Genomic DNA, 27137 nt, shown 5'->3' with positions numbered 1-27137 from the left:
TTTGTGATGAATTAGAAAATGGATGGCAAGAAGTTTTTGCCTCAGAGCTTCTTACCATTTGATCCAGTTATTGAAAAGAGTCAGGTTTTAGGGACGTATGAATCTACATTTTAGAAACGCTTATGATGGGGAGGCTTCCTTTTAATTTCAAACTGTCTATGGCTGGACTTGTTTCAAAGGAAAAAAGTGAGATCGTGTCTCTGTAAAAAGCAAGATTGTGTTTCTGAATACCATGTTTTGAATTTGATTTTATTGCTTTGCTCTTGTTTTATTTGCTTTGCTTTGTCACCCTCCACAAACTCCTTTTTTGATGATCTTGTTAAAACAAAATTTACCTTGATTGCAAGAGTAAGTAGAGCCTTTCCAGTGTGATCAATCCCAGCTCACTCATTTTATTTTTTACACTCCCAGCTGTGACAGTCATTGGAGTGCACAGGAAAATAGAGTTGTTGTGAACAGTGAGGTAGCTGTAAAGTCTGTTGCAGTAGGAGCTACGCACAAGCTTATACATTAAACACACACCTCTAAGCATGGAGTGTCATTGCTAGGAGTTACACTGGGCCTTGCTTGCTCCTTCTGTCATAGTGAAGCAACAAGTTAGGTGCAAGAAGAGCATTTGTGGGTCTCTGAAGCTCTGAATGACTCTAGAGGAAACTCCTCCATGATTTGAGGACCTGATTGTACAGGAGTGGACTTCTCTTGAAGCACACTGTGGGATAGTTTTGTCTTTGCTACTCCAAAGTTAAGAAAAAAAAAAAAAGGCAGTTTTACTGCTTGTATGGAGATGTACTTAGAGCTGAAAAAATGCCTCAAGTACTTTTGATGGAAGATACTTAGGGAACTGTTTTATCCTCAGTTTCTGATGCCTACATCTCACCAGACTTTGCTGTGTGGCATGGAACACCAAAATCTCCACAGGATTTTTGTAGTGGAGTAAAGAGACTCAGTTGGACAACTTGAAGGGACAGAGGATTTCGATTAAGCCACTTAATTTTTCTGTATCTTAGTTCTCTCTTTATGAAAGTGGTTGAAATGTACACTTCTCTCAGAGAACCTTGAGTTTTACTGCTTATAAATTGCTTTGAGATACTTGGAATGAAAATGCTATATAACTTTGAAGTTCAGATTCCCCAGAAGGTGTAAAATGGCAAGCTTCCATGAGCTGTGATAATTTACAACAGCTGAGAGTTTACCTTCTGTCTGTACCTTATTTCGCTTTGAGCTCCAGTAGATAAGTTCAGTTTTTCTTTTATAGCAACTCTTCCTTACTGTATATCATTTTATATATTAATGTAGTTTGGCTAGCCTGTTGTTAAGCTGATTTTTTGATCATAGTTGTTTTATTGTAAGTTTAAGAAGTGGGAATATCTTTATTGAGTTTAGTCTTCCACGTGGACTTCTTCCTAGTCTCATTGCCAGTAAATGTAAGAAATGGAGAAAGTGTGTAAAAGAAGTTAATACAATTCTAAAAAGCATACATTCTATTCTTGACTGTTATTATAAAAGTGATAATTTTTTCTACATGTTTCTTAAGAAACACATAAATAAAAAATGGAACTAACACTGTCTTTCTCACAAACCTATTTGATAAAATAATGTCCCTTTCGAGAAGGCCATTATAATTATATAGCACCAGGGAAGATGGAAACTTGCAGTAAATCACGGGGCTGAGAATGCTAGGAACTGTACTTGGTTGGTGGAGATTTTGTCTTTGGATGAGGAATTCCTTTCTTTCTCACAAGGATGTTGTGCGTAAATGTTTAATGAAAATTTCTGAGATGGAAGTACAGGTATTAAAATTGTTACCAGTGGAGCTGTATAATTATGACTAAGAAATCTGCCAAAGGTGTGTAGGTTGTGTATCCTCCTTGCACCAATAGAAAGACTGTACAGGACAATATTTTTGTCTGGCAGCCTTGTGAGGAAAGGCAGCTGGTGATGGTTGCTTTACAGCTTAAATGCTTTAAAAAGATGGATCTTATCAGCACTTGAGAAAAATTGAGAAGTATTTTTAATACATTGTGATTCACTTTAATGCCATTTATTTTTATAATTTCTTTATTAATACAGCTCCATTATGTACATCTGCTTTAATAGCAGTATAATATCATGAAATAAATCACTTTTGGTGCTAGAGACTTCAACCAATAACTCTGCTTGCTGCAGTGTTTTTCAGCTGAAAGATCAAAATCAAATTTCTGCCTCGTGCAAAGTGGTTTACAGATTGCAGGGCTCATGTTCTCAAAGTTGCAGGTTGTCATCTTGACAGCACACAGGTCCCAAAACAGCAAACTCCAACCAAGAGGTATAGTATTTCTTATTTAGCAGACCTAGAGCTTCCTTCAGTAGTATTCTGGACAAATCCACTGCAGCTTTTGCAGAGACTGATCACAGGTCAGGAGGATACACACTAAAAAGTGCTTTCACCCTCCAGATATAATGAACCTTGGCCTTCTCTAATCTTCCTTTGGGGCCATGTATTTCCTGAAGTCGTAACTCATTTATATTTGGCTTCCCTCCTTATTGCCTGAGCCAATCTCTCAGTCCTCCAAATCCTGTCCATCTGTGAAGCTAAGAATCTGACTGCATGGCAGTGATTATGGTTGAGTCTGGAAGGATGCATATTTTGTCTTTCCTGCCAGCTGGGATCTCAGTCTTCAGTTTGGGAAGACACTTCAGGGGCCCTCCTGTACACAATGCCAGTGCCACTGTTGAGGCAAGGATCTAGAATAGTGTGGGGTTGGCTCGGTAGGAGTTGGGGACAAATAACAGAATAACAGGATCTTTGAATATGTGCTGTGATCCCTTGTGGTGGGGAATCATGAATGTGAGACATTGCTATTTATGTAAAGAAACATGTTTGCTTCTGAGTCTTCTTTCTGCTATATCCAACAAAGCATGTGTTGGCAGCTTCTTAAACTGTTACTTCCCTTCTTCACTGGTGTGTTAGGAATGTTTTGGGTTCATTCCCAAGAGTTCACTAAATATATAGATATATATACATAGATATATATATATTTCATAAACAGTGTCTTTATACTTGGGAAATGTTTAATATTTGAAATGGGAGGAAAGGTGAAACTCAGCTGTCAGCCAAGTGGAAGCACTGGGGGGAAAGTACTTGCCAAATTATTGCAAGACTGGGCAACTTTGTTTGTGCTTCTTTTACCTAGGACTTGGAGCTAATAAATCTTAATTGGAGGCTTAAAGCCTCCATGCTCTCTGAGGGTAGCAAGATTTCCCTAACTATACAAATAAAAAGGACCAGAAAGCCTTTCAACTTACTTATATCAACAATAGACTTCAATAATTCTAAATGGCATCCTCTGTGTCAGCAAGGATGTGCAAGTCTGCTCACAGCTTCTTCCACTGAGAGCACTTGTCTGTCTTCCACTTAGATGAATGTTCTTGCTTATGGTCCCAAACTTTTAATGAACTAAAACTTCCATTCTGTCTTGTGAGAAGAGGTACATGACATAAAATTTCTGAAGATCCATTGGTGTTTGGATCAAACTTCTCTACCCACTCCCCCTCCAGGCAAATCTTAATCTTGGCTTCTGAGCTGCTTTTTTGTTTTGATATGCTGACCTGAATATTGGTGTGCATTTTGTGATGCTTGAAAAACTAGAGAACATCTGATGATGATCAAGAACACGGAACAAAAGATTTACCACTCACCACTTGAAATACTTGCTTCTTTCAGAGATACTATTCAATTTGATTCTTTTTGACCTCACTTTCCTTACAGCAGCACTGTGAGGATGGGAAACCATGTGGCTGGAGCAGTGCAAGTCTGGGAGAGGAAATGATCTAGCTGAGGAGGCGCAGGAAACTTGAATCTTTCGTTCTTTCCAAATTTTGCCTAAGCAGCCACTAAATTATTTCCCTCCTTTTTTTTTTTTTTTCCCCTATTCATTTGTGAGACACTCGGAATCTGTGCTGATGAGTAAGGTAAGAAACACCTGGTCGGATTGATTAATTTTCCATCCTTTAGAATGTGGGAATGAACAACCCAACCCACCAGAAAGCTAAATATTGATGCTGTCAGTGGCATGATAATTGGTCTCTGCTTTCATCTCCAAACAAACCTTTGCTTGGATTCTATTATTCATTCAAAGAGGAAAAGGGTTATTAATGCAGTGTTCTTTAATTTTTTTTTCTTTTGTGTGTGTGTGAGAGAGAACAATGTGTGTGAGGAGAGCAATAATGCAATAAATATATCGGCTAAGAGAAAACATTTGCAAGAGATCTTTGCCCGTTTTTTTTAATCTTCTCTTATCATGAAGAATGTGAGCTATGATAAATTGTTCTGCTAATCAAACAGCACTGAAAGGTTAGGTCACTGGAAGTCTTTAGTCATTTTGTGCTTTTCAAGAGTGAATTTGTTAAAATTATGCTGAATACCCACTTAAAGCCTGGGCTGAAAACCCTACCTGTGTTTTATAACTCTGCACTGTCAGAACCCATAATAAGTCAAACATTCTTTCAGAGGTACTCATAAGGGAGAAAAAACCCTGTAAATTTAAGAGTAATTTCAGATTGTAAATGAAAAAGAGAGGCACGACTGTTCATTTGCACCAATCATGCCTTCCTTTCATCTGCTCTGATTAGGCCTGGTGCGGTTTCATCAAACTACTCCATCACTGAGCTGTCACTCCAGTCGTCTGTTGATTGAAAACAATCAGGGCTCTGATGGCACAATTATTCTGACCCTTTAACTAGAGGCTGCTGTGATAATGAAAGGTTGATTATGATAGTTTGTGCCTCTTTCAGTTTGCCAAGAAGGTTAATTTGGGCATCAGACGGATGTTTAATGGGCGCTTGCTGGCTACACTGAGGTAAATGAGAACGTGCAGTCTTCGATATTGCACGGATATAGTTTGGCTGTCAATCATTGTCATTTTGAGTTTGTGCCTCACACTCTGGAAATCACATTTTATTTTTTCCTTGGGATTTAATTTATTCTGTGCCCTGAGGAAGTTCTTTCACTCTGTGACCTTCACAGTAGCTTTCTCTGTCTTTTTTCCCTTCCCTCACATGGAGCCCAAAGGCATAATACATCTAGAGGAACGTTTTTCTTTCATTTTTCACATTGAAAAAAAAAAAAAAAAAGGAAATTTTAAAATCCCTGTTTATCAGCTCACCCCGAACAGAGCAAATGTTTTAATTCTAATTGTAAAATCAGAAAGAGCAAATGAAAGCATGCCTACTTGCTAATGCAGTGCCGCACCGGGGGCTGCTTACGTAGACACACATTTGTAAAACTGACAAACAGGTAATTTTAAAATGTCTCTGTGCATAGAGGGTGGGGGATGGCACAGCTTTGTTTTCACAGGCTACACGCACATGGCTCAGCTCGGTGCCTTGTAAATGTGGTCTCCGTCACTGTACTACAACTTTTTGAGTTGGAAAGTCTCTTCAGGGTTCAGGGGCAAACGGCATTTCATTGCTGATTCAGAGATTATTAATATTTACTGTGTTCGGATTGAGAGAATCATATGCATAATTTTGTAGTTGTTTGGCTCAAGGTGCAAAAGAAATGCAAATACCTCATAATTTTTATTGTTCCACATGCAGCTCATTACAGTCTTATTTTTATGCACATTTTAAATTCAAAATAAAAAGAAGAAAAAGATTTTTATCTTTAAGGCTCTTCTGCATCTAGGCTTGAGACATTCATTTTCCATGCTGCCCACAACTGAAAGATAGTACCTGATTGATAAAATTGCAGAGAGTCTGAAGGCTGTGCTGCGTGGTTACTAACTTCTAAAAATATTCATGTGTAACTCAAGGCTTTGAAAAGCCTTGTGTGTGTTTTGTTGTGTGGTGGGGGTTTTTTCCTCAGCAATTCTTACGTTTTTCTTCTAAAATGAGTGATACAGACCAATGTAGTTCACCTTACTTAAATAAAATGCTTAAATGAATCCCTAACCCCCCTGGGTTTTGTCCTTTGTAGTCTCTAGAGAGAGAGAGGAGGACTAAGGACCCTTTTGAGGTTCAGATTTAGACCCTTTGGAAACCCCTGTTCGTTGCCAATTGAGATGTGGTTATGAGACAGGAGATTCCAGTCTGGAACACCTGAGGCTTGCTGGGTTAGATAAAATCCAAAACCCAGCAAAATTATGTGTGAGTTTAGAGCTAAAATATGTATTTCCAGGGTTCTCAAAGACCTAACTAATAAAGTCCAAGTTTTGCTCTTTTGAAGTTCCCTTGGTGGTGCTTTATGGCGATTACTGTAGTAACTGTGTTGCTTTTATGACTCTTTTTGGCTTATCAATCAATAGGATCAGATCTATAGCACTGTTCAATATGCTAAGGATACAAAGATATTGACTTTTTTTTCTGGCCAAAATGTTTTGCTTATTTTAAGAAACAGGTGAGATTTGTATTGAAAGAAGAGATTTGTGGTTCTTCCTCTTTACCCAGTGTATATCAACAGATTGTCACATACAAATCAGATAATTTGTGTTGCATATAGCTGATCTCAGTCCAGGAAAACACATCTCTCCACTTTTGTTTCCATATTTAAAATTTTCTTTTCTCCTAAAATGGGAATGTTCACTAAGTTATTACAATCAAGTATTTCCATTTGTTTTAATGAGACAGTGTGAATTCATTGTTTCAAAACTTTAGAAAATTTGTTTCCTTGTATTTGTAGTTGCTAAAACAAACAAACAAACATCCCCCCCAAAAAAGACAACACTCCAATGCCCTCATTTTTTCTGCTGCTGTCACTTTTTGGCTTCATATCAGTTATTAGACACCTTAGAGGACATAAAGTACCATATTTCCTTTACAGTCCATTGGGCTACTATATGAATACGTCAGCTAAAGAACAGACCAACATGACTTTAATGGAGTTCCTGTGGCCCCTGCCAGAGCCCAGACTTAGAAAACTGTTTGCTTTCTTTAGAGCTCTGTGAACAGCAACTTTCCCTAACACTGACTTTGTGACTTAAAGTAGTTTCCAGGTGAAACTGATGAGTATGTCAAGCTTTTTGCACTCATGAAGTAGCTTGGCTTTTCTGATTGGAAAACTTCCTGTGATGTCAAGTGAAGGTCTGGCATGTTTCCTAGCAGAGTGACGTGAGAAGGATTTCAGGGGGATGCTGAACATGCAGGGCACAGGCGTGATGGGCTATCTTGCTTCCTGGGATAGCTGGTAGCCCAAAAGACCAGGTAACTACTTCCTGCAGGGTTATCTTCAACAGGAGTGAAATTCCTGATTCGGCTTTAACCTCCACTGCCTCTGTGCCCTCTCCGGCTGAGGGATGTGTGTGGTATGTACACCATTAACAGCTGGGAGGGGAGGACTGAGCTCTGAGGCTGTGTGACTTGGACTGGAAGCAGAAGCAGGTGTTGGAAAAGCAATGAAATCACTATCCAACATGCAGGTGTACTTCTTTGTATGCTCCAACTGTGCCACAGCATATTTTTCCATCTCTTTTCTGCTGTTTAGAGAATGCACTCTATTGCTAAATCGTGTAATGTAACCTTGAAGAAGAAGAATCCTGTGGGTTAAGGCATCAGAATAAGAGAATTAATCTGGTTTGAAAATCCTGTCCTTCTGAGGGTCTACATTTGTCATTTACTTAGTTTAGAAGATGAATATGGCAAAATATATTATTTATTAAAGTTGATATAGGGACTAGGCTGTAGCTTCCTTTTCTCACACATTCTTACATTAAAATTAATAGAAAAGAAGCTTCTAGCAGTTTAAACAGAATTTGCCTATATGTCAGAAGGAGTAGGAGCCTTTCCTTATTTTTGTAAATTATTTAGCAGTGATACAAATATTTTAAAGCTCAAAATTGTGGATGGTTTTGTTTTGTGGTTTTTTTTGTTTGTTTTTTTGCTTGCTTACTTGTGAGCATTTTAAACAGCATTATAAAGTCTATAATGGCTTCGACTTTATTTTGCCAGTACTGATTACAGCTGCTAATTGTTACTGACAGTGGGGCTAAAACACAGGCACTATAGTTATTCATAAAGTGGAGAAAGGTGTATATATATATATATTGGTGTATAGGCATGGTGGATTTTGGAGTTTCTGTGTAGGCACCAGGTTTCTAAGTCTGGATTAAACAAAACCTGAGTAAAGGTGTTATAAATTGTGTTTATAAATACACAGATGCTTGCTGGTATCGTACATGTAAGTTTCCATCTCTGCCATATGTTGATGAGAGTTATATTTGACTCCTTTGCACTGAAGGAAATTTAGAACTGTGTTACAGCCCATCAATGGCTATTTCTACTACAAGTAGTTTTGGTTTGTCGTCTTCCTTCTCTTCTAGAATACAGAAGCAGTAATGAATTTAATACATCATATATGAAAGCCATGAGTAACAGAAACCTTTATTTTCAGCTCCTTCATGTGACATTGCCATGATCAGTACAGGGCAGTAAGTTTTAGCCAAAACTTTGTCACGCAGCTAGTTAAAAACAACTGCTACACAAGTTCTGTGTCATCATGATTTGAAGTATCAAGTAGAGGAGTCTGTCCTTACACAGAACTAATCAATGTCTTTGATAATGACTTGGATGAAGGAATAATATGGGGTTTATGTTTTCAGAAAATGAGAAGGTGGAATGGTCTTCAAGCACTTTTGAAAATACAATTAGGATTGAGAATCATCTTGACAGACTGGAACAAGTGGCCTGAAGTAAATAGTAGAGAGTTCAGTAACGACAGAGAAGGCATGACACTTAGTGGTACACATATTGTGTTATATGCCTTTAGTATTTTGTCATAAATAGAATGAAAGATGGAGGGGAGAAAAGATTTCTCTTTCTAATCCTCTAACATTAGTCTTACTTCTTTGTAGTGTACCTGTGGTATCCAGTCATCCCATAGCCCCTATTTTTATATTATTGCTCCAGCAGCTTGGTTCAGGAGTAGTATGGTCTCCTACAGCATCACAGATTGTATGATGGGAGTATTGCATAGCAGTAGTGCCAGCTGATAATGCTGTGGAAATTCTTCAGGGGGGCTGGTGCAATAAAATGCTTCTGTGTATACACTGTATATACTACTATAAGTAGCTTTTTAGTAGGTATCTTTTTATGTTGACTAATAGGCTTTCATAACTGCTTTTTAGATTGATAGATACCCCTACTGAGGCAAATACACAGCTGCTCTTGCAATGCAAGCAGTTTGCAAAAGACCAAATTTTTACAGAATTGTACACAAATAATTGGTGTCTTGTTTTTTCCTTTCCTTCTCCGCACTTTTAGCTGGCTGTAAGGTGGCTGGAACACAACTGCCGCTACCAGTACCTGGATGAACTTCTCCAGTACGTCCGCTTTGGCCTTATGGATGTGGATACACTGCATACTGTAGCTCTTACTCATCCGCTTGTCCAAGCAAGTGAAACTGCAACAGCACTCATTAATGAGGCCTTGGCGTACCACCAGAGCGTCTATGCACAGCCAGTTTGGCAAACCGCAAGGACAAAACCCCGCTTCCAGTCAGACACCCTCTACATTATTGGTGGGAAAAAACGTGAAGTCTGTAAAGTGAAGGAATTGCGATACTTCAATCCGGTAGATCAGGAGAACGTTCATATCGCAGGGATTGCTAACTGGAGCGAGCTAGCACCTATGCCTGTAGGGAGAAGCCACCACTGTGTTGCCGTCATGGGAGACTTTCTTTTTGTAGCTGGTGGAGAGGCAGAGCACTCCACGGGGCGCACGTGTGCGGTGAGAACAGTCTGTCGGTACGACCCTCGCACTAACTCTTGGGCTGAGATAGCTCCGATGAAGAACTGTCGGGAACACTTTGTGCTGGGAGCCGTGGATGAGTACCTGTATGCCGTAGGGGGCAGAAATGAATTGCGTCAAGTGTTACCTACAGTGGAACGCTACTGCCCCAAGAAGAACAAGTGGACCTTTGTACAGTCCTTTGATCGGTCGCTCTCATGCCATGCGGGATATGTGGTGGATGGTCTTCTTTGGATATCAGGTAGAAAACGTTTCACACAGTTTGAGGTACTAACAAAATACTAAAATACTGTCTTGAATTAGACTAGTAAATCTTCTTTGGTTTATATGTCATGATAACTTTTGTCTTAGGAGATGACTGTTTCAAAGAGTTGAAGTCTGAGTAGAAATATAGGAGCATAATGTATCTACACTGTATTTTATTTCTCCTGAGTGTCTCTCTGTCTTTCAAAGCTGCACATGTCATATGTGCTATCTCATAGCTGCCATTCATAAATCATAGTGAATTGGAATGATAATGCACTTTTGGACAAATTTCAGATGATAAATTCTGTGTGCTTCCTAAAAACAAACAAACAAAACACAGTTTCTGTAGTATGATCTGGTACTTCTGACAGTGACAGGACCTGAGGGAATTGCCTCAAGTTGTGTCAGGGGAGGTTTAGGTTTGATATTAGGAAAAGGTTCTTTACCCAGAGGCAGATGGCCATTGGAACAGGCTCCTCAGGGAAGTGGTCACAGCACCAAGCCTGACAGAGTTCAGGAAGAGTTTGGACAATGTTCTCAGGCGCATGGTGTGATTTTTGAGCCGGTCCTGTGCAGGGCCAGGACTTGGATTTCTATGATCCTTGTGGGTTCCTTCCAACTCAAGATATTCTATGATTCTACGATTCATTTAGTCCTGATACTGAAATGGAAAATTAGGTGCTTGTTGGCTTGTATTGTTCCAGGGCTTGAAGGCAGATGTATGAATTGCTCCCATTTGCTCATCAGGATATTGTAACAGGCCAAAATGACCTTTGTTAGAAATCATCCATGGCTCTATCCATAACGAGTGCACAGGACTCATAGCTTTATGGCTCAGGTAGATCAATGTATAGGCCTTATAAACTGAGTCTGATGTGGTTTTTATGTTACGTGTTACATTGTTATATTACATTGATGGGAACATTGTTTATTCAGTCTTTGTAGTGACTTCTGGTATTAGTTATTTTGGAGTACAGTCAATAGTGTCTACAGAAGATTTGTTAGAAAAATATTCCCCTTTTACTAAGAAGTATTCCATGGAAGGTTATATAGTTATAATATTTATTAAGAAAGCTAATGAGTAAATGGGGCCAGCCCTTGAGGTAAATGTTCAGTGTTTGGCATCTTCACCGTAGATACCCTCTGGTATCCCCTCTGGGGATTTTCATATGGTCTGGAATGCCTCTGGTGGAAAGATGGTGTATGAATGGAAGATTGAGTTAGCTACTCAGGCCTTCACTGTGCTTCTCAAGGTATGTTGTTGAGGTTAACAGATGTACCTTTTTGTCCATATGGATTAAGTGCCTCATGGGAATGGATTCCTAAGCATTGGCAGGGGATTTAGCAGGTATCTATTTTTATTAATATACACTGAAATCATGAATGATGACTTTGGAATTAACAACAGGACAAAATGCAGAAAATCACTGAGATCCCTGGCAGGTGTTTGCATCGCTTCCTTCAGTAACCATCATTTAAGGAATCTTGTAGAGCCTGTGCTGTTTATTAATCCTTAAGTGAGACTCAGGAACAGTACAGGAACAGGGTTTCTGTTTTAGGGTACCTGCTGGGTGTGTTCAGAGCATTATCCTCTTTATTGACTACCTTTCCTATTTTATTAGTGGAGAGGGATGTGTGTCTGTGGTGGCCACTTCAAACACATGGAGGTTATGACTGCTGTGTCTTGCTTACTGGGTTTTTTCCCCATCTGGCGGTTTACATTTGTTAGCCTCCATTTATGAAGAACAGGGCCTTTTAGGAAATTGTGGTAAGCATATTCATATAAAATGATTGAATGTGCACTAGAAATCCATCAGTGTGGTCTGATAGCATTTGATAGGATTTTTAAGTCAAATGTGGGACTGATTGAAGATTAAATTTAATCTTTCCAGATATTCTAGGAAAGGGGAAATTAAGCTGAGGATTAATTCATGTGATTAGTTACGTAGGTGAAATGCATGCCTGCATGTGTGTTTTAAATACTACCTGCATTTATATAATGATGCAGTGTGATATTGTGTTCAAGGATATGCCTCTAATAGAGCTTAGAATCAGGGGAAGATATACGTGGAAACCTGTTAGATCAACTCTTTAAAACTGGGCAAAGCAACAAAAAATACCTTGTCAGTATTGTTCCATTTATATTTGTATGAACATAACTTCTGTTGTAAAGCCACAGTCAAGAGCAATGTTTTGGCAGTGTAATAAGATAGACAGGGCTTTTCAGTTGTATTTGGATGGTTTGTGAGAAAATGCTTAGAAGTTTTGAGTTGCTAGATTCCGACAGGTTATTATGAAGTACGAGAGCATGCTATGCTACACTTCAGTAGTGTATTGATCTGAATTATGTACTCACAGATTGAAAACTGGTTTCTGTGTACTGAATAGAGTTATTTTAAAATGAAAGGGAGATGGAGATATCATAACTGTAGCTAGCTTTCTATTATTAATTAATTGCTCAGGACTAAAATGTAGCTTCTGGTATATTCAGGGCTGAGGGAATAGTACAGAGAGATGTTTTATTGTATCATAGTCACTGCTGAAAACATTCACTGTTCATCACTGAATATAAGATGTTAGCATAAAAGTAATCAGTAATGCAGGAGAGAACCTAATTTTGAAGTATGTGACCTAAAATTAAGTAATTAAAAAATTAGTCTGAGTTAGAGATGTTTCTGAGCTGTATCCCTGCTGCTTTTTCTGGGAAATTTGGGTCATCAGCAAAAAGCTCTCAAAGTCAGTCTGCTGCTACCAGCTGGCAAGGGAACCCTGAAAATGTGCCCAGTTTTTTTGTGAGTGAATAAATTAAACAGTGGTAATATAAGTTTCTAGCCCTTGTATTTGTGGAGAGAGTCATCAAAGCATGACCTGCACACTGACCATTTACTTACTCAGTGCCTCTGCTACAGCTGCTTGCCCTCTTAGAGGCTTTGCTGATCAAAAGCTGACTAGACTTAAGGGGTTTCTATTATTATTGGGAGTCATTTTCAGCTTTACTTTGCTGCTCCTTTGGTGCAAATATGACAAAGATTCAAAAACAATAGAGGATAAAATTATGGCAAAGGCAGCAGGAAAGGGAAATGAGCTAAATAGAATGCTATACAAGTGTAAGTACATATAGGAAATGGGTGGCTGGTGTTTCAGGAGGCAGGGGCTCCTAGGCTGCTATTACCTCCTTGGGGTTTTTAACCTGACAGAAACATGTTAAACTTTTGCACTACAGAACTAGTCAGACCCTCTGGTCAGCAGAAGTGGGTTCAGCTCTTGAGTTTTCTGGGCTCCATATTGTTATATAATTATTTTTTCTTGATTGTTTTGTGGTAGGGTTTTTTTTGTGTGTTTGTTTGTTTAGGGGTTTTTAGTTTGTTTTTTTTCCCACAGCCATTATTATATTTTCTTATTTAAAAAACAAACATGAGATTTCATCACAAAAATGTGCTTGTTTTAACTCGGATACAGTTAATTTTCCTCATAGCAACCAGTATGGGCTGTGTTTGTATTTGTGCTGGAAACGGTCATGATGACACAGGGATGTTTTTGTTACTGCTGAGCAGTGTTTGCACAGAGTCAAGGCTTCTCACCCCACCACACCAGCGAGGATGCTGGGGTGGGCAAGAGGTTGGGAGGGGACACAGCTGAGACCCCCACTGACCAAAGGCACATTCCATACCATATGGCATCATGCTCAGCATATAAAGCTGGGGGAAGAAGAAGGAAGTGGGAGGACATTCCATAGTGAATGGCTTTTGTCTTCCCAAGTCACCATTATGTTTGAGGAATCCCTGCTTTCCTGAGGATGGCTGAATTAATTCCTTGTTTTGCTTTGCCTGTGTGTGTGTGTGTGGCTTTTACTTTACCTGTTAAACCGTCTTTTTCCCAACCCACGAGTTTTATCACGTTTACTCTTCCAATTCTTTCCCCACCCCACCCGGGGGGAGTGAATGAGCAGCTGGGTTGCTGACTGGGGTTAAACCACAAAAAATAAGTTCTCTGTACTGACATTGCAGCTCAGACAGATTGTTTGGAGATTTTATAGAAGGATGACTCTTACAGACCCCAGTTAACCCCCCATCTGATGCCATGACCAATTTCACAAACGAATTGCATGCCACATGCTTGAGAAGTGAAGTATTTCAGTGAAAGAGAAACAAAATTCACCAAACACTTTGGAGGTCATCATTACTAACAATCATTAACTATGAAAGCGAGGAAGTATCTTCCATAAGAGGAAGAACTTGAGCTATGCCCATTTCCTTGCATCCTCCATGGTGTGCACATGCAAATCTGGAGATCTGCTTTTCCATGCACCTTAACCCGTGTAGGTGTAGTGCCCCTGGGGACAGCGAGGGGCAGGGAACCTCTGCCAGGCACTCCAGCTCTGGGCCATTCCTGTGCCTGCATCTTGGGATAATGATGCTTCCCCTGCCTCAGGTGCTCAAGAGATTAGCACATGAAAAGTGTTGTTTAAAGCAAAGTGTTATGCTGTTGTTTTGCAGAGGCTGGGTTGCCTGACCTTAAGTGTGTCAGCTAAAATCATATCTTGACATACACATGAGAACTCAGCTTGAGGAAAGGGGTAAACAAGCCAACCCTGTACAGTTGCTTTGTATTTAATATAAGATATAAATATTTTTCTTCAAAATTCAAGACTCCTTTTGGGTTTTAACTGTTATTTTTTCCCTAATGGTGGTGATTTTGACCAAGAAAGTGATGGTGATAACATATCTTGGAGAATTATTCTGAGTTTGCAAGTGATTCAGAATGAAAGGTATTACCTTACTATCAGTATGCTGTTGCGAAGAGAAAAATATTTTCTCAGTAATGCCTAGAAAATTCCTTTATGAAAAATAGATCTGGAATAATAAGAATTTACAGAATCTAACCAAATCAAGTTGTACACTGTGGCTGGCACAGGATTTACCAGGAGCAGGAGGTTAACAAGCACATAAAAATTGCCTCAGTGGCCCTGTCTTAGTCTCTATATGGAACATGTACAGACTTCATTATTACTGTATTTGAATAACAGTAATAAATCTCACGCCTTTCAACCATGGACATTATAAGTTTGATGCCGTTGATTCTTCTTAGATTGAATGTAAACATACAGCTTTAATGATTTAAAAAAAACCAAACCAAAATAGTCCGCTAACAAACCTAGGGCTGGTGCCCCTCTTGTTTGCAGCTGGATTGCATCTGGGGCGGGACAGTGTTAATTAGAGCTGCAGTTGGCATCTTCCAGGGGACTTCTTAGGATGGGAGAGTATGCTCCAGCTCAGCTGCCCTCACTGCACCAGGGCTGGCTGAAGTAAGAGGCAGTGGGGTTTGCATGTTGAGGAAGGATTATCTTGTGTTTAACACAGAGACACCTAAGAGAGGAGAGATTTCTATTTTAAAATAGCAGAGCACCTTGGGGTGTATGTCATGTCAGTTTCTATATATTCCCTGGATTTGCTGGAAGGAATACACATGGGGGCTCTTTGCCAATATGTAGTTTTACACATCTCCCAGTGAACTCGGATTCACGCAGCAATTGGGGACTTCAGAGAGAGTTGTGAGATTTTCTGGGGGATTTGGATTGAATTAGATTTCTCAAGTCACATGGGGGTCTTGCTAGGACATGTTATAAATATGAATTATAAATTGTTGTTTGGGAAAATGGTGTTGAATCTACTGCCTCCCACCCTTCTCTCTTTTTGCAAGTGTGTGTCTTGAAGGTGTATTTCAGTGGAGTTTGTGGACAGATTGAGTGGGCTGTAACAACCCAAAATGTTTCCCATGTGTGGAAAAGGGCTGGACAAGGTGTGTCTTGGAATCCTCCAGCAAATTCCTCATATAGATGGGCACTGTTGCATGAGTTGAGAAGTTACAGGTCCTGGAGGGCTTAAAGAGCAACATTTACAGCCTGCAAAGGAGTGAGCAACAGTGACTGTGGCAATGAAAACATTGCAAGCCCACAGGTTGGATGATGGGCTTTCTGTGAGGGTGTGCTCATGTCTGTAAGAGCAAGACATAGACTTGTCCTGAGGGTGCTTCTTGCCTCCCAGGAACTGGAGTCCTCCAAGCCAACTGCTTATGTCAAAGTGGTGTAACCACTGCTCTGTTTATAAAACCCAGCAAGCACTGATCAAACTGTAAATTTTCTGTAATTTGTTCAGCCAGACTTTTTTTTTCTCCCTCTTTAACTGTTGGGTTACTACCATATTAGCTGCTATTGCTTGACATCAAATTTAGTAGCATGGTCTGTATTTTTAAATACTTTGTATTGTTATGATGTCTCTCTTTCTTTATCCTCTCCTTTTCTCATGGAAAAAACAGCAGAGAAGTTTAAGAAATTCTCTCAGAATTACACAATTTTTTTTCTGAGAAAGTATGTATTATTTTTAGTACCACTTAAACTTTTTCCCCCTCCTTTTGCTATGTTTTAAGAGACATATTGCTGTTCTTTTGCCCTTTCCCTGCTGCCTAGAGTATTTTTAAAAAAATAGTTCAAGAGGGCATTGCAGACTTGTTAAATCTGAATTTTGGCAGAAAATTTTAAACTTTTGCTATAGCACTTCAAAGTTAGGAGGAACTAGAGTTTGAAAATTGATGCAGATATAAGATGGCATATTTAATGACAGATGTATCTATAGAAACCTGTTAAGATGCAGATTATCCCCCTGGGGAGGGGAGATCAAAACTGCCAATCTATAAAATATACTTGTTAGGGGAAGGCATGGAATCTATCTCTGTGAGCACTTTGATTGCAGGGGACAGTGTAGCAGCATGTGGCATCATAACCTAAGAGCAGACAAATCAGCTTGATGACTTTCAAAGCCAAGAATACTGCTGGAGGCAAGGGTACTCCAGTCTAGAAGAAATTAAAACATATAGAGACTGTTATTAATTCCAGATCTATTTTTGTGTAGTCAAATCTGTATGCAAATCCTTAGCATCTCATTTTGGCAGATTAATCTAAAAGTGAAGAGCGGTATGTGAAGGGAATGTAATGACAAAACACCAGAGAGGAGCAATATTGCAGGGGAAAAGATGTAAGCTGTGCACTTGATGTGAGGGGCTCTTTGTGAACAGAAACAAAGAATTTTACTTATTTGCTTATTTTACTATTTTACAAGGAAGCAACACCCTTCTTTCTCTTCTTCCTTCATGTCTTTCGCCCCAAATTAAGGTGTCCTTTTGGAAAGGAAATACATGACCCAGCACTGTGTTTCTGATGTGTCTCCTGTAGTTTAACATTCTGGATGTAATCATCCAAATAACTATGATTTTTGTTTTTCAAAATGCTAATCTGACATCTCATTTTAAACATTGTGCTGGGAGTGAAAATAACTGTATGTAAAAGAAAATCAAATTATAAAACAGATATTAGAAAAGATGGGTTTGTGCTGATGGCTGCTAGGACTGTGGAGGCTGCACGACAGTGCAGAGACAAATAACAGATCGTGAGATTAGACACGGGAGCTGTCATTGCTTTCCAGTGCCTGTTCCTGTGTGTGCACTTCACAGGTGCTGTGATGGGCAGGGTGCAGCACAGTTCGATGGAAATGGTTTGGAAAGACTGCATCCTAGCTCTCTCTGAACCTGTAAGTGTCTCTGAGCTGGGAGTTTGTGCCACTGTCCATGTGTCAGGCCCGGCACAGGTTGGTGCTTGCCGAGATGCACCCAAGTAACAGCATTATTTCTCCCTGCTACTGAATCTGAAGACGACTCTAAAATAGATACATCTTTAGTTTCTGCTATCCATTGATCACATTCTCGGCCTCTCTCAAATTATTTAGAATAATCAGAGGGTACTTCTATGTTAGCAAGTAGCTCAACCCAGTAGGAGCAGATCAGCACCAAACTTTGGTGCCGAGTTCTCTGTATTTACTCCATGTACATGTTCACATCTTTTGCTTTGGACTAGATTTGTTCTGGTCCTCTGGCCCAAATGTTCCCAGTACTAGGAGGGAACAAAGCCATCCAAAAGACCAGTTACTATTTCATACCCTTACGCCACCACTAGGAAGTGGAGCACAGCTGGTGCAAATCTGGAACAGAGCTTCTGGTTTAACTTCAGTGCACACCCGTCCGAACGTACAGCCTAAAATGACACATGAGAGGTGGGGGAATTGCTTCAAAATCACAATATGGCTCTGAACCAAAACTCTGCCCTAGCTGCAGCTGGAAGCTGGCAAAATGAAGATTCCCCAAGATGGAGCTTGGAGATAAAAGAAAAAGAACCAGCAGCAGTAGTGGGAGTAGCTATAGCTCAGCCAGCAAGAACGAGTAGTAGGAATTAGTAGCTGCATAACAGCTTATTGTGTGATCGTGTTGTAGTGTCGGTCATCTTACTAGTATAATGTTAGGGACAGGTGGTAGAGGTTAGACAAGATGGAGTTCTTGTCATACCTCTAAAAGGGAGACTGACGCCTATGGATTTTTTGATTTTTAACTTTTTGTAGATTTTAGGAGTAGCTGTAGTTAGCTCACCCTTTAGCACAGCCCTATTACCCATTTCATATCTAACTTTCTAAATTCCTGTAGCTTGTTTAGACTTCCCTCAAGGTAGGCCTTCTTTCTGTTTAAGAACATTTACACCCTGGCTTGAACAACAAGATGTATCATTGTCAAAGCATCCTTCAAAACCCAGAACTTTGGAGAAGTTCCAAGGACTGGACGTGCTGTGACAAAGAGGAAGATGAGGAAGAGGGGATCCCAGAACCCCCTAACTCAATTCCCAAAGGGGCGTGCTGAGGGGCAGAACTGGGGGGCAGATAAATCTGGGATTGGTTGGGACAATACCTTAAATTGTGGAACCCCCTGGACACAGAGGCATGCATCATATGTATTTCCCTGGGCCTAAGGGCCTAATCAAAGAACCTGTTCTTCTTATCTTATATACTAAATTGGCCTCAAGTTATTTTTTCTGGGGTCTTTTCAGGTGTCAGTTTGGCCATAGCTCAGCCAGCAGGAATGAAAATCACTGTGCTGCTGCCCTGGCTGAAACAGGGTATGTCCTCACAAAAAGAGAAGCATCAACAAATGCAATGACTGATGAAATTCCTTCTACTCATTGCTGTGGATTTTGTCCACTATTGGCACATACCATTAAAACGCTAATATAACAAGTCTGTCTGTCAGTATGAGTCTCACTGGTGTGTGGCCAGTGGCATGCCCTAGTTCTGCCCACACCTCTTGGTAGGATGGTGAGGTGCAGCTTGCAGGTGTTATTTCTGGTCCCACCTTCCCATGGGCCCAGGGTGGTGAGAGAGGGGGACTGGGACCTGTGGCAGTGCTGCAGTGACACTCTTTTCCTAGGAGGTTTGAGCACACTCCAGAACATGTATGCACAGGTAAGATTACAGACTTGACACTGAAGAAGTTTTCTGTGTTTACTCAATGAGATTTGTCTTTTAAAACTAATGGAGGACAGGATGATTGAGCATTAAACGTCTGTTTACTGTGTTAAGGTAAATGGTTTGCAGCATCTACTTGGGTCAGACTCTATTCTAAACTTTTCTGAGGTGCATTATACTTTGCTTTCTGGCTGTTATTGAAAAGTAAGTCTGTTTCTGTCACTATGGAGGAACCTTCCAACCTAAGTCTACAACTAAGCTATGAGATATTCTGTCTACAAACTAAATAGGGTTTCTTTCAAATACATAGCTGAGCCCAGTTGCAGAGGTTTACTCCACGCTGTCCAGCTGGCAGTGGTATCCCACATCATGCTCCTGGTTAGGCAGAGCTTCACTCTGACCTCTTTCTTCTCTGTGATGCAAGCCCACCTCCTCCTCCTTTTTTAACTGTGTCACACTCTGCACACTACTTGGAACAGGGATGGGTTTTATCTTAAGTGTCTTGACTAAGGTTGAATGCACAGTCATTTAAAAACAGATCAGTTTTTATCTCACTTTTAGCCCATAGAATTAGCTTTGCTAAGGAAGTGTGTGTTGGGTGTTAATTGTTGCTATTCTGTGTTTCTCTATGTTTGACAAATAGGGCTACTTATTACCTTGTAACCAGATTAAAAAGTGCAGTGGAATGTAAGCAGAGGTTGTGGTACTCACCGTACTTCTGTCAGCAAATGAACTCTAGAATTGGTTGTTTTGCTGTACCTGATCTTGGTCCTGGTTTTGCTTATATGAAAAAATATAACTTGTGTAAACTCTTTCCTAGGAGGAGTAACAAATACTGCACAGTATCAAAACAGGCTCATGGTCTATGATCCTAAGCAGGTGGGTATCTGTGTTGTATGTTTTTTCTCAAATTTTTTGCTTCAAACAGGTCTCCTGGCAAATACATGCAATGATTTGTAAGGCTAAAAGCACTGACCATTTGAATTAGTGGTGTTTTAAATTCACTGTTTACTGATGTGTGAATTTAGCAGAGTAATGGAGACCCTGATGACTTATTATGTATTTTAAGCCTGTAGGCGTTAGAACCATCTTAGATTAAATACAGAAATGTGCTTTAAATCCCCTGTATTTGTCTGTATTTATTTTGCTTGTTCATTTTATTTTTGTAATCCAGCAGCCCTGGGCAACTTATACTCAAAGTCAGTGTCCCAAAACCGCTCCGTGTCATTGGCATTTCTGCTTTGAATTGCATATATGAGCCTTTTTGTTTCCTGTATATTTTGAGAACTGTACTACCTGGCTGTGACTTACTCTGCTGCCTGCAAGGGTGCCTATCATTTCATTACCCAAGCACCTAAAATATCTTTTAGGGATTATTTCATACATTATGTATGTGTTTTGATTAGGTTAGCATGGCTCAGTAACCATTTCAGAGGGTTAGGGCATGGTTATGCCCTCTTGCTTGTATTAGGAATTAAAAGTCCTAAGCTTGCAATCAGAGTTGCATAGCCGGATTTACACCCATGTGGAAGATTTTGAATTTGCTGATTGTAGGACAGGGGCTTTGATTGCTGTATTTAGAACCAAATTGTGCCAGGAGATACTTGTGTGTCGTTCCCACTGACTTTTTAAAGCGTAGCACATGCAGGGCCTGAAGCAGAAAGCAGGCGATGGCACATCATTCTTTTTGAGGTGCAGTTTTATGCATCGACTGTACAAATGCTGACTGTCCTAAGTCCAAGAAGTAATTACAGGCAGCAATCTTATTTTGCTTATGAGGGGGACACATATTTAGGTACTGTGTCTCTATTGTGTAGCTGTCACTTGGATTCTTTACTTGCTGATGTGAAAGTTGCACCCCAAAATACCATTGGCAGGGCTACTTCAGCGTGCCGTGCTGGCAGCGAGAAAACCGGCCTGGCACGTAAGGAGTTACAGAGGAATTGTGTGCCTGCATTCTTCAAATGAGGTCCGCTTCATGTTTGTACACACGAGCTCTTTTTAAAAATTCTGCTGGCATATTGTTTACGGTGGGTACTGGAAACCATCACATCTGCTTGCATCTCGCACAGAATCTCAATAACTCTATCATTCAGCACCAGCGTTTGCTTCTGCGCGAGGCCTTTGTGGCGAGTCGATAATGCCTGCCATCTGCCACAGAGCACACAGCTACCTGCCAACAAGCCGGCTGGGGTGACCTCTGCTTCCCCACCACTGATTAGTATTCACACACCGGCTTATTAGAAATGACCCCACTAGGCCCCTCTGTTTCTTTGCCTTTGCAGCGCTTTGCGGCTCACCTGGCAGGCACTGCAGTGGAGGAAGCTAAAGATATAATCAGGGGATGCAGGCAGGCTTTCCAAAGCAGATGGTGTCTATAGTCTGGTGTTAAGAGACTGGACTACTAATGCAATCATTAATGCCTAATATTCAACTATTACACATTGAAATGTATAGCTATATATTGTGGAGGTTAAAAGGCAGAAGTTTTAGAGGCTCTCGAGTTACCACAAGTGGTAGCACATGTGTCACAAAGAATTTCCTCACAGATTTTAACTTCCTCCACTTAAATTAATCTCATCTGTTGCCAGGTTGTTTGATTTGGTAAGCAGAGCAGGAGCAATTGTTTTCTTGGGTTTAAATACTGTGCTTTAATCCCTTATCTTCCATGTCTTCTTGCTTCTCCCCATAACAGGTAGAATTCCTGAAATATTGTTAAGGAGCAATAAAAATATGCAAAAGGATGTTACTTTGTAAGTTCCCAAAAATAAAGGGTTAACATTAAACCAAATACATGAATCATTTGAGAAGATTGTTTAGGAAATTATTTTTCCTTGTTTCTTCATTCCCCAAGGATAAGATCAAATAAGCTTCTGAATAAAGAAATGTAGAAGAATCTCTTGTCTCATAACAGAGCTCATTGGTACAGATAATTCTAGCACTGTATACAAAGCAGACATCTAATAGTCAGTCTTAAGTAGCATTTGCTACTGAGTTATAAAGGAAAAAAAAGACTTTTGAAAGCTGATGAGCTAGGCAGAAATAATACAGAGCAAGAACTACTATTAAATTAATGAATTTAAATCTGAGAACTGTTAACCACACGTTGAAAGTCCAGTACATCTAGTCAGTATTATAACCAGCACACGTCCAGCTTATGAACAACACAAGTATATGCACTTGTGATTCCCGACCAAGGGTAAGAAGAACATCAGTAACGTGCTGCTGTTTCTTGTACTACTCATACAGGTGTGTCTTTGAGCAGTGCTGAGACAAGTTCTCTCTTCCTCTTTCCAGAATAAGTGGTTAAGCCGTAGCCCAATGTTGCAGAGGAGAGTGTATCACTCCATGGCAGCTGTCCAAAGGAAACTTTATGTGTTAGGTGGGAATGATCTCGACTACAACAATGATCGGATCCTGGTCCGGCACATAGACTCCTACAGCATAGATGCTGACCAGTGGACACGTTGCAACTTCAACATGTTGACAGGTGAGTATTGAACACCAGAAGGGGAACTTGCTACTGTTGAAGAGAAACACCAGTTCTTTTCCCTTTAGATGCCTTTAGAATTTGGAACTACATGACTTTTGCTACAAATTGTTTCTGATTTATGGGCCGTCGTCAGCCAACAAGACATTTTTGATTATGGTTCTGGCACTCAGTGGTCTACAAAACCTTTGTGTTAGCACATTGTACATTCAATTTTTAAGAAGGTGCACATAAATTTAATTTAATGAAGCAGTAAAAAATAATTTGTCATAATATTACCAGTACTGGTTTTTGATTCTCCAGAAGCTTGCCTGCAGTTATAGATTTAGCTTCCTGAATGTACTGACTGATGCATCTCTACCATAATAACATAATTTTGTAGTGCTTTCTGCTGGAGTTACAGGGCAAAGATTTCACTCAAATCCATTAACCCTCACTTATTTCTAAACAGTATCTTCTTAATCAAATACCAAAAAAGAGGTGTCCTTGTTGGAATTCTGTCGAGTCAGGAATGAGCTGAGCAGCTCGGTTAGCTAAAGGATCTGTAAAATTCTTCTTGACTCTCACTAGGAAGAACTGTTACAGCCAGAACTTGCAAAGCACTGCAACTCACTGTCCCTGCCATCCAGTCCACCAAAGTTCACCTCCACCTGATACAATTCCCAGATGTACTACTGCCTTGAATCCCTGGGAGAGATATAGAGTTCGAATGCTTTGGGTTGGTAGAGACCTTAAAGATCACCCATTTCCAGCCATCCTGCCATGGGCCAGGACACCTCCTACTAGACCAGGTTGCTCAGACCTCATCCAGCCTGGCCTTGAACACTTCCATGGATGGGGCATCCACAGCTTCTCTGCGCACCACCCTCACAGTGAAGATTTTTTTCCTAATATCTAATCTAAACCTACTCTATTTCAGTTTGAATCTATTCCCCTTGTCCTGTCACTATATGCCCTTGTAAAAAGTCCCTCTCCAGCTTTCTTGTAGACTCCCTTCAAGTACTGGAAGGCCACAAATAAGTCACCCTGAAGGCTTCTCTTTTCCAGACTGAGCAGCCTTTCCTTGTAGGAGAGGTGCTCCATCCCTCTGATCATCTTTGTGGCCTCCTCTGGACCCACTCCCACAGGTCTATGTCCTTCCTGTGCTGAGGTCCCCAGAGCTGGATGCAGCACTACAGGTCAGGTCTCACCAGAGTGGAGTAGAGGGGCAGAATCACCTCCCTCGACCTGCTGGCCAGGCTACAAGATAGGCATGTGACACGTTCTTAGAGTAGCACCAACAGTAGCTTTGCACAAAAGGTTGGATTTCCAGGGCAGCACAGCATTAATGTTGTGGCCATTCTCTTGTGCAGCAAACTTGAAGCTCAATTAGTAACTACTGGCTGCCAAAAAGTTTCAGCTCAGACTGCTATAGGAGTCCTACAACTAAGCCCACCTCACTTTTCAACCTTTTTCATTTGGTATGGCAATAATTTCTGAGATCTACCACTGAAAAGGATACAAAGGCTGTAGGAGCCTAACTTAGAAGCTCAAGGTAACTAGAAACGCTGTGTCAGAGAGATGAACATCTGACAAATAAGGCAGTCACCTTACGTTGTTTTCTGCCCGGTAGGTTTAAAACTGCTCTAGTGGCAACTTTGTTCTTTTAAGATATTGCACTCGGTTTCTTAATTTCTGGGATCTGGAAAAGGCTTGCTTGGTTTCTGAGTCAGGCCATTAGAGTTCTTGATGAACACCGAGAGGCACAGATTAAAAAGGAGTTACACATGGTCAAAAGGAACCAGTTTTTCATCTCTCTTTTGCTCACCAGTTAATTATTTTATTATCTGGAGGAAATGGCAGCCTTTGATAAGGATGTCATCTGATTTGGAAGTGCAAAACCCTGGCACCACAGGCACCCTGATTCTGGAGCTGACCCTGTCCTGCTACAGATAGCTGCCTCTCTATAACCTGCAGGGTTGTTTCCACAGCCTGCACCTTAAGAAGCCATCTAAGCCTTTCTTTCTGCCTGTGTAACTGGCAGTAAATGTGCCTGTTGCACTGTGTAGTGCAGATTTTTCTAAGGCTGCATTTACCCTTCAAAACTTCCAAACTTGTTCAGGAGACTGTTGCCATGGGGATGAACTTGTGCAGCAGCTTCTGCCATTTCCACCGTACTTGTACCCGGAGGAACGGTGTGGGAGAACAGGTGTGGGCAGCACGTGAGGGGCACTCCTCGCTCTCAGCCTCTGTGTCTGTTGGGATGTTCGTGCCTCATGGTAGCCGAGAGGCAGGTGGGGACTGTGCCTGTGGCCTGTGAAGCTCGTGTATGTGTATGCAAACCAGTGCCATTGAGAAGAGAGCGGATGGTCCCTACACTGACACATTATTGCTCATCTGGGGCATCTCTGGGCAGCAGCTCTGTACAGGGCTCCTGTGTAGAGCAAGGAACAGCCCTCATGCTTCACCTTCGCTCCCAACATGTTGTGAATTCTGAAACAGTCAAGTTACTGCCAGGTGCATTTGCATCCTATTACAGAACTCCAACATTTGGTGTTAAAAGGGTTAATTAAACACTGAAAATGGTTTCTATTTCATTCCTTGCTTTAGGTCAAAATGAGTCTGGAGTTGCAGTCCACAACGGTAGAATATATTTAGTTGGTGGCTATTCGATTTGGACAAATGAGCCTTTGGCATGTATCCAGGTGAGTGATTTATGCTTCTTTTAAAGTCTTTTCCAATAATTTCTCAAGGATAAGTTTTGCACAGAGGTTATTAAAAAAGGAAAATACATGTGAAGTGGAGAGATTAAGGATATTTCTTATGCAGCTACTGAACCTGCATAAACACAGAGAGGAAATATTAAAAATACTTCCAGATGAGCCAATAGATGCAATTCCTCTGAGATATTCCAGTAAACCAGGGTTGAGTTGTCTTTCCTTTGGCAAGGTTTGGATAAAATAATGTGTATATATTCACAGGTTACACAATCAAGTTCAAAAGAAGAAGGGTTGCAGAAATGGATGACAGGGCATGGGCTAAGAATTTTTCAGCCTGTCTTGTGATTTATTTTTTTTTCTTTCCAAGTCGTGTTTCTGAAGGGCAGCCAGAGTTAACGAGTTGTTCCTTGACTAAGTTCAATCAGCCTGCAACCTGCCCTCATACTGACTGCTTTACAGCTTCAATGGAAGGTTTTTGATCCCTGCTCTCCCATCTTGTATAAGAGCAGCTCACCTACAGATCCATGGCTTTCTGGTATTCCTGTACAGAAGTCAGGAATTCTTATTTTTCTGCATGTTCCTGAGTGAAGCAGTTCTGCATCCCAGCCATCGCTTTGTGACCAGCTGGGCAGTTACAGACAGAAACTTGTTTTACATCTCAGTTTCTGGCCTTTTGTCGATTAAACAACATTTTCATTAGCTTCCAACTTTTGGGGGTTTAGGATTTCCCTCCAAACTGTCCCCATAAAGTAAGGCTCAGCATAAGAAGGTAGGATGCTGAGCTACTGGTCTTATAATGAGTTAGTAAAACACACTTATACTATAACCAGAACATGGTTTTTAACTGTTTATCTTGCATGATCTACTCTTTACAAAGTTGTTGGATACTATACCTAACAATTTGTTGGAAAAAGTCATTCCGAGTGGCTTCAGTAACAAACACTAGCTGACAGACAGTGCTTTAGATGGAGCAATAGTGCAATATAGAGGTGTTGGCTCTACTCCTCCAACAGGCTCATTTATAATCAACAGGTACTTTACACTATTGCACCTGGGTTTAAATGTGGCTTAGTGACAAGTAAAAATGATCCTGGGATCTTGCTGTCTTAAATGGACATTTGTCCACATCCCCAAAGTAGTTGTGAACTGGCAGCCTGCCTGACAATTCCCACATTAAAGGAAAAAGCAGTATAATGAGCGATTTGGCAGAGCTGTGCGTGCTGCCCCTTCTCAGCTGCTGGCAGAGTGCCTGGCTTTAACCAGCATAACTAGGCCTTTTATCTTCAAATTGAGGAAAACTGAGGTTGTTTTCTCCTTTGGAAGAAAAAAATACACCTTTCCCACATACCTTTACTTTCTTTACGTCAGTCATTTATTTGGCATTTCTATCTTCTATAGAGCTTCCGTGCTCGTTATGTACCACCAAAGCTGACAAATGATTTCTGCTCTGTGCCAGCAGGAGTCCTTCTGTGCAGAGTAACCCATTTGTATGGCTGCACATTCTGCTGCCAGAAAGCAGGATCCAATGACACTGTTTGCTACTGAGTGCCTGAGCACTCAGGTTTTGGTTTGGTTGATAAAGGCAGCCAGTGGATCACCAGACCACCAGTACAATCTAAAACTTATCTATCTGAAACTACCTTT

The 27137-nt window shown here is 40.6% G+C and overlaps 1 protein-coding gene across 3 annotated transcripts in view; it reads left to right on the top strand.

Annotated features, from left to right (window-relative positions):
- The window catches only part of KLHL32 (kelch like family member 32), a 127649-nt gene that overhangs the window by 99497 nt on the left and 1015 nt on the right, over nucleotides 1–27137 (top strand). For all 3 annotated transcript variants that reach the window (XM_050315579.1, XM_050315578.1, XM_050315580.1), the window contains exons 8-11: nucleotides 9235–9961; nucleotides 20125–20183; nucleotides 22602–22794; nucleotides 25384–25478. In XM_050315579.1, coding sequence (XP_050171536.1) covers nucleotides 9235–9961; nucleotides 20125–20183; nucleotides 22602–22794; nucleotides 25384–25478 — 1074 coding nt within the window. The remainder of the gene's footprint in view (nucleotides 1–9234; nucleotides 9962–20124; nucleotides 20184–22601; nucleotides 22795–25383; nucleotides 25479–27137) is intronic.

Source organism: Myiozetetes cayanensis, unplaced genomic scaffold, assembly GCF_022539395.1.
Source record: "Myiozetetes cayanensis isolate MyiCay16 unplaced genomic scaffold, myiCay2020 scf2-11, whole genome shotgun sequence".
NCBI classification, from domain to species: Eukaryota; Metazoa; Chordata; class Aves; order Passeriformes; family Tyrannidae; genus Myiozetetes; species Myiozetetes cayanensis.
The sequence above is the reverse complement of the archived record's forward strand: the minus strand, read 5'-3'. Positions and strand labels throughout refer to the sequence as shown.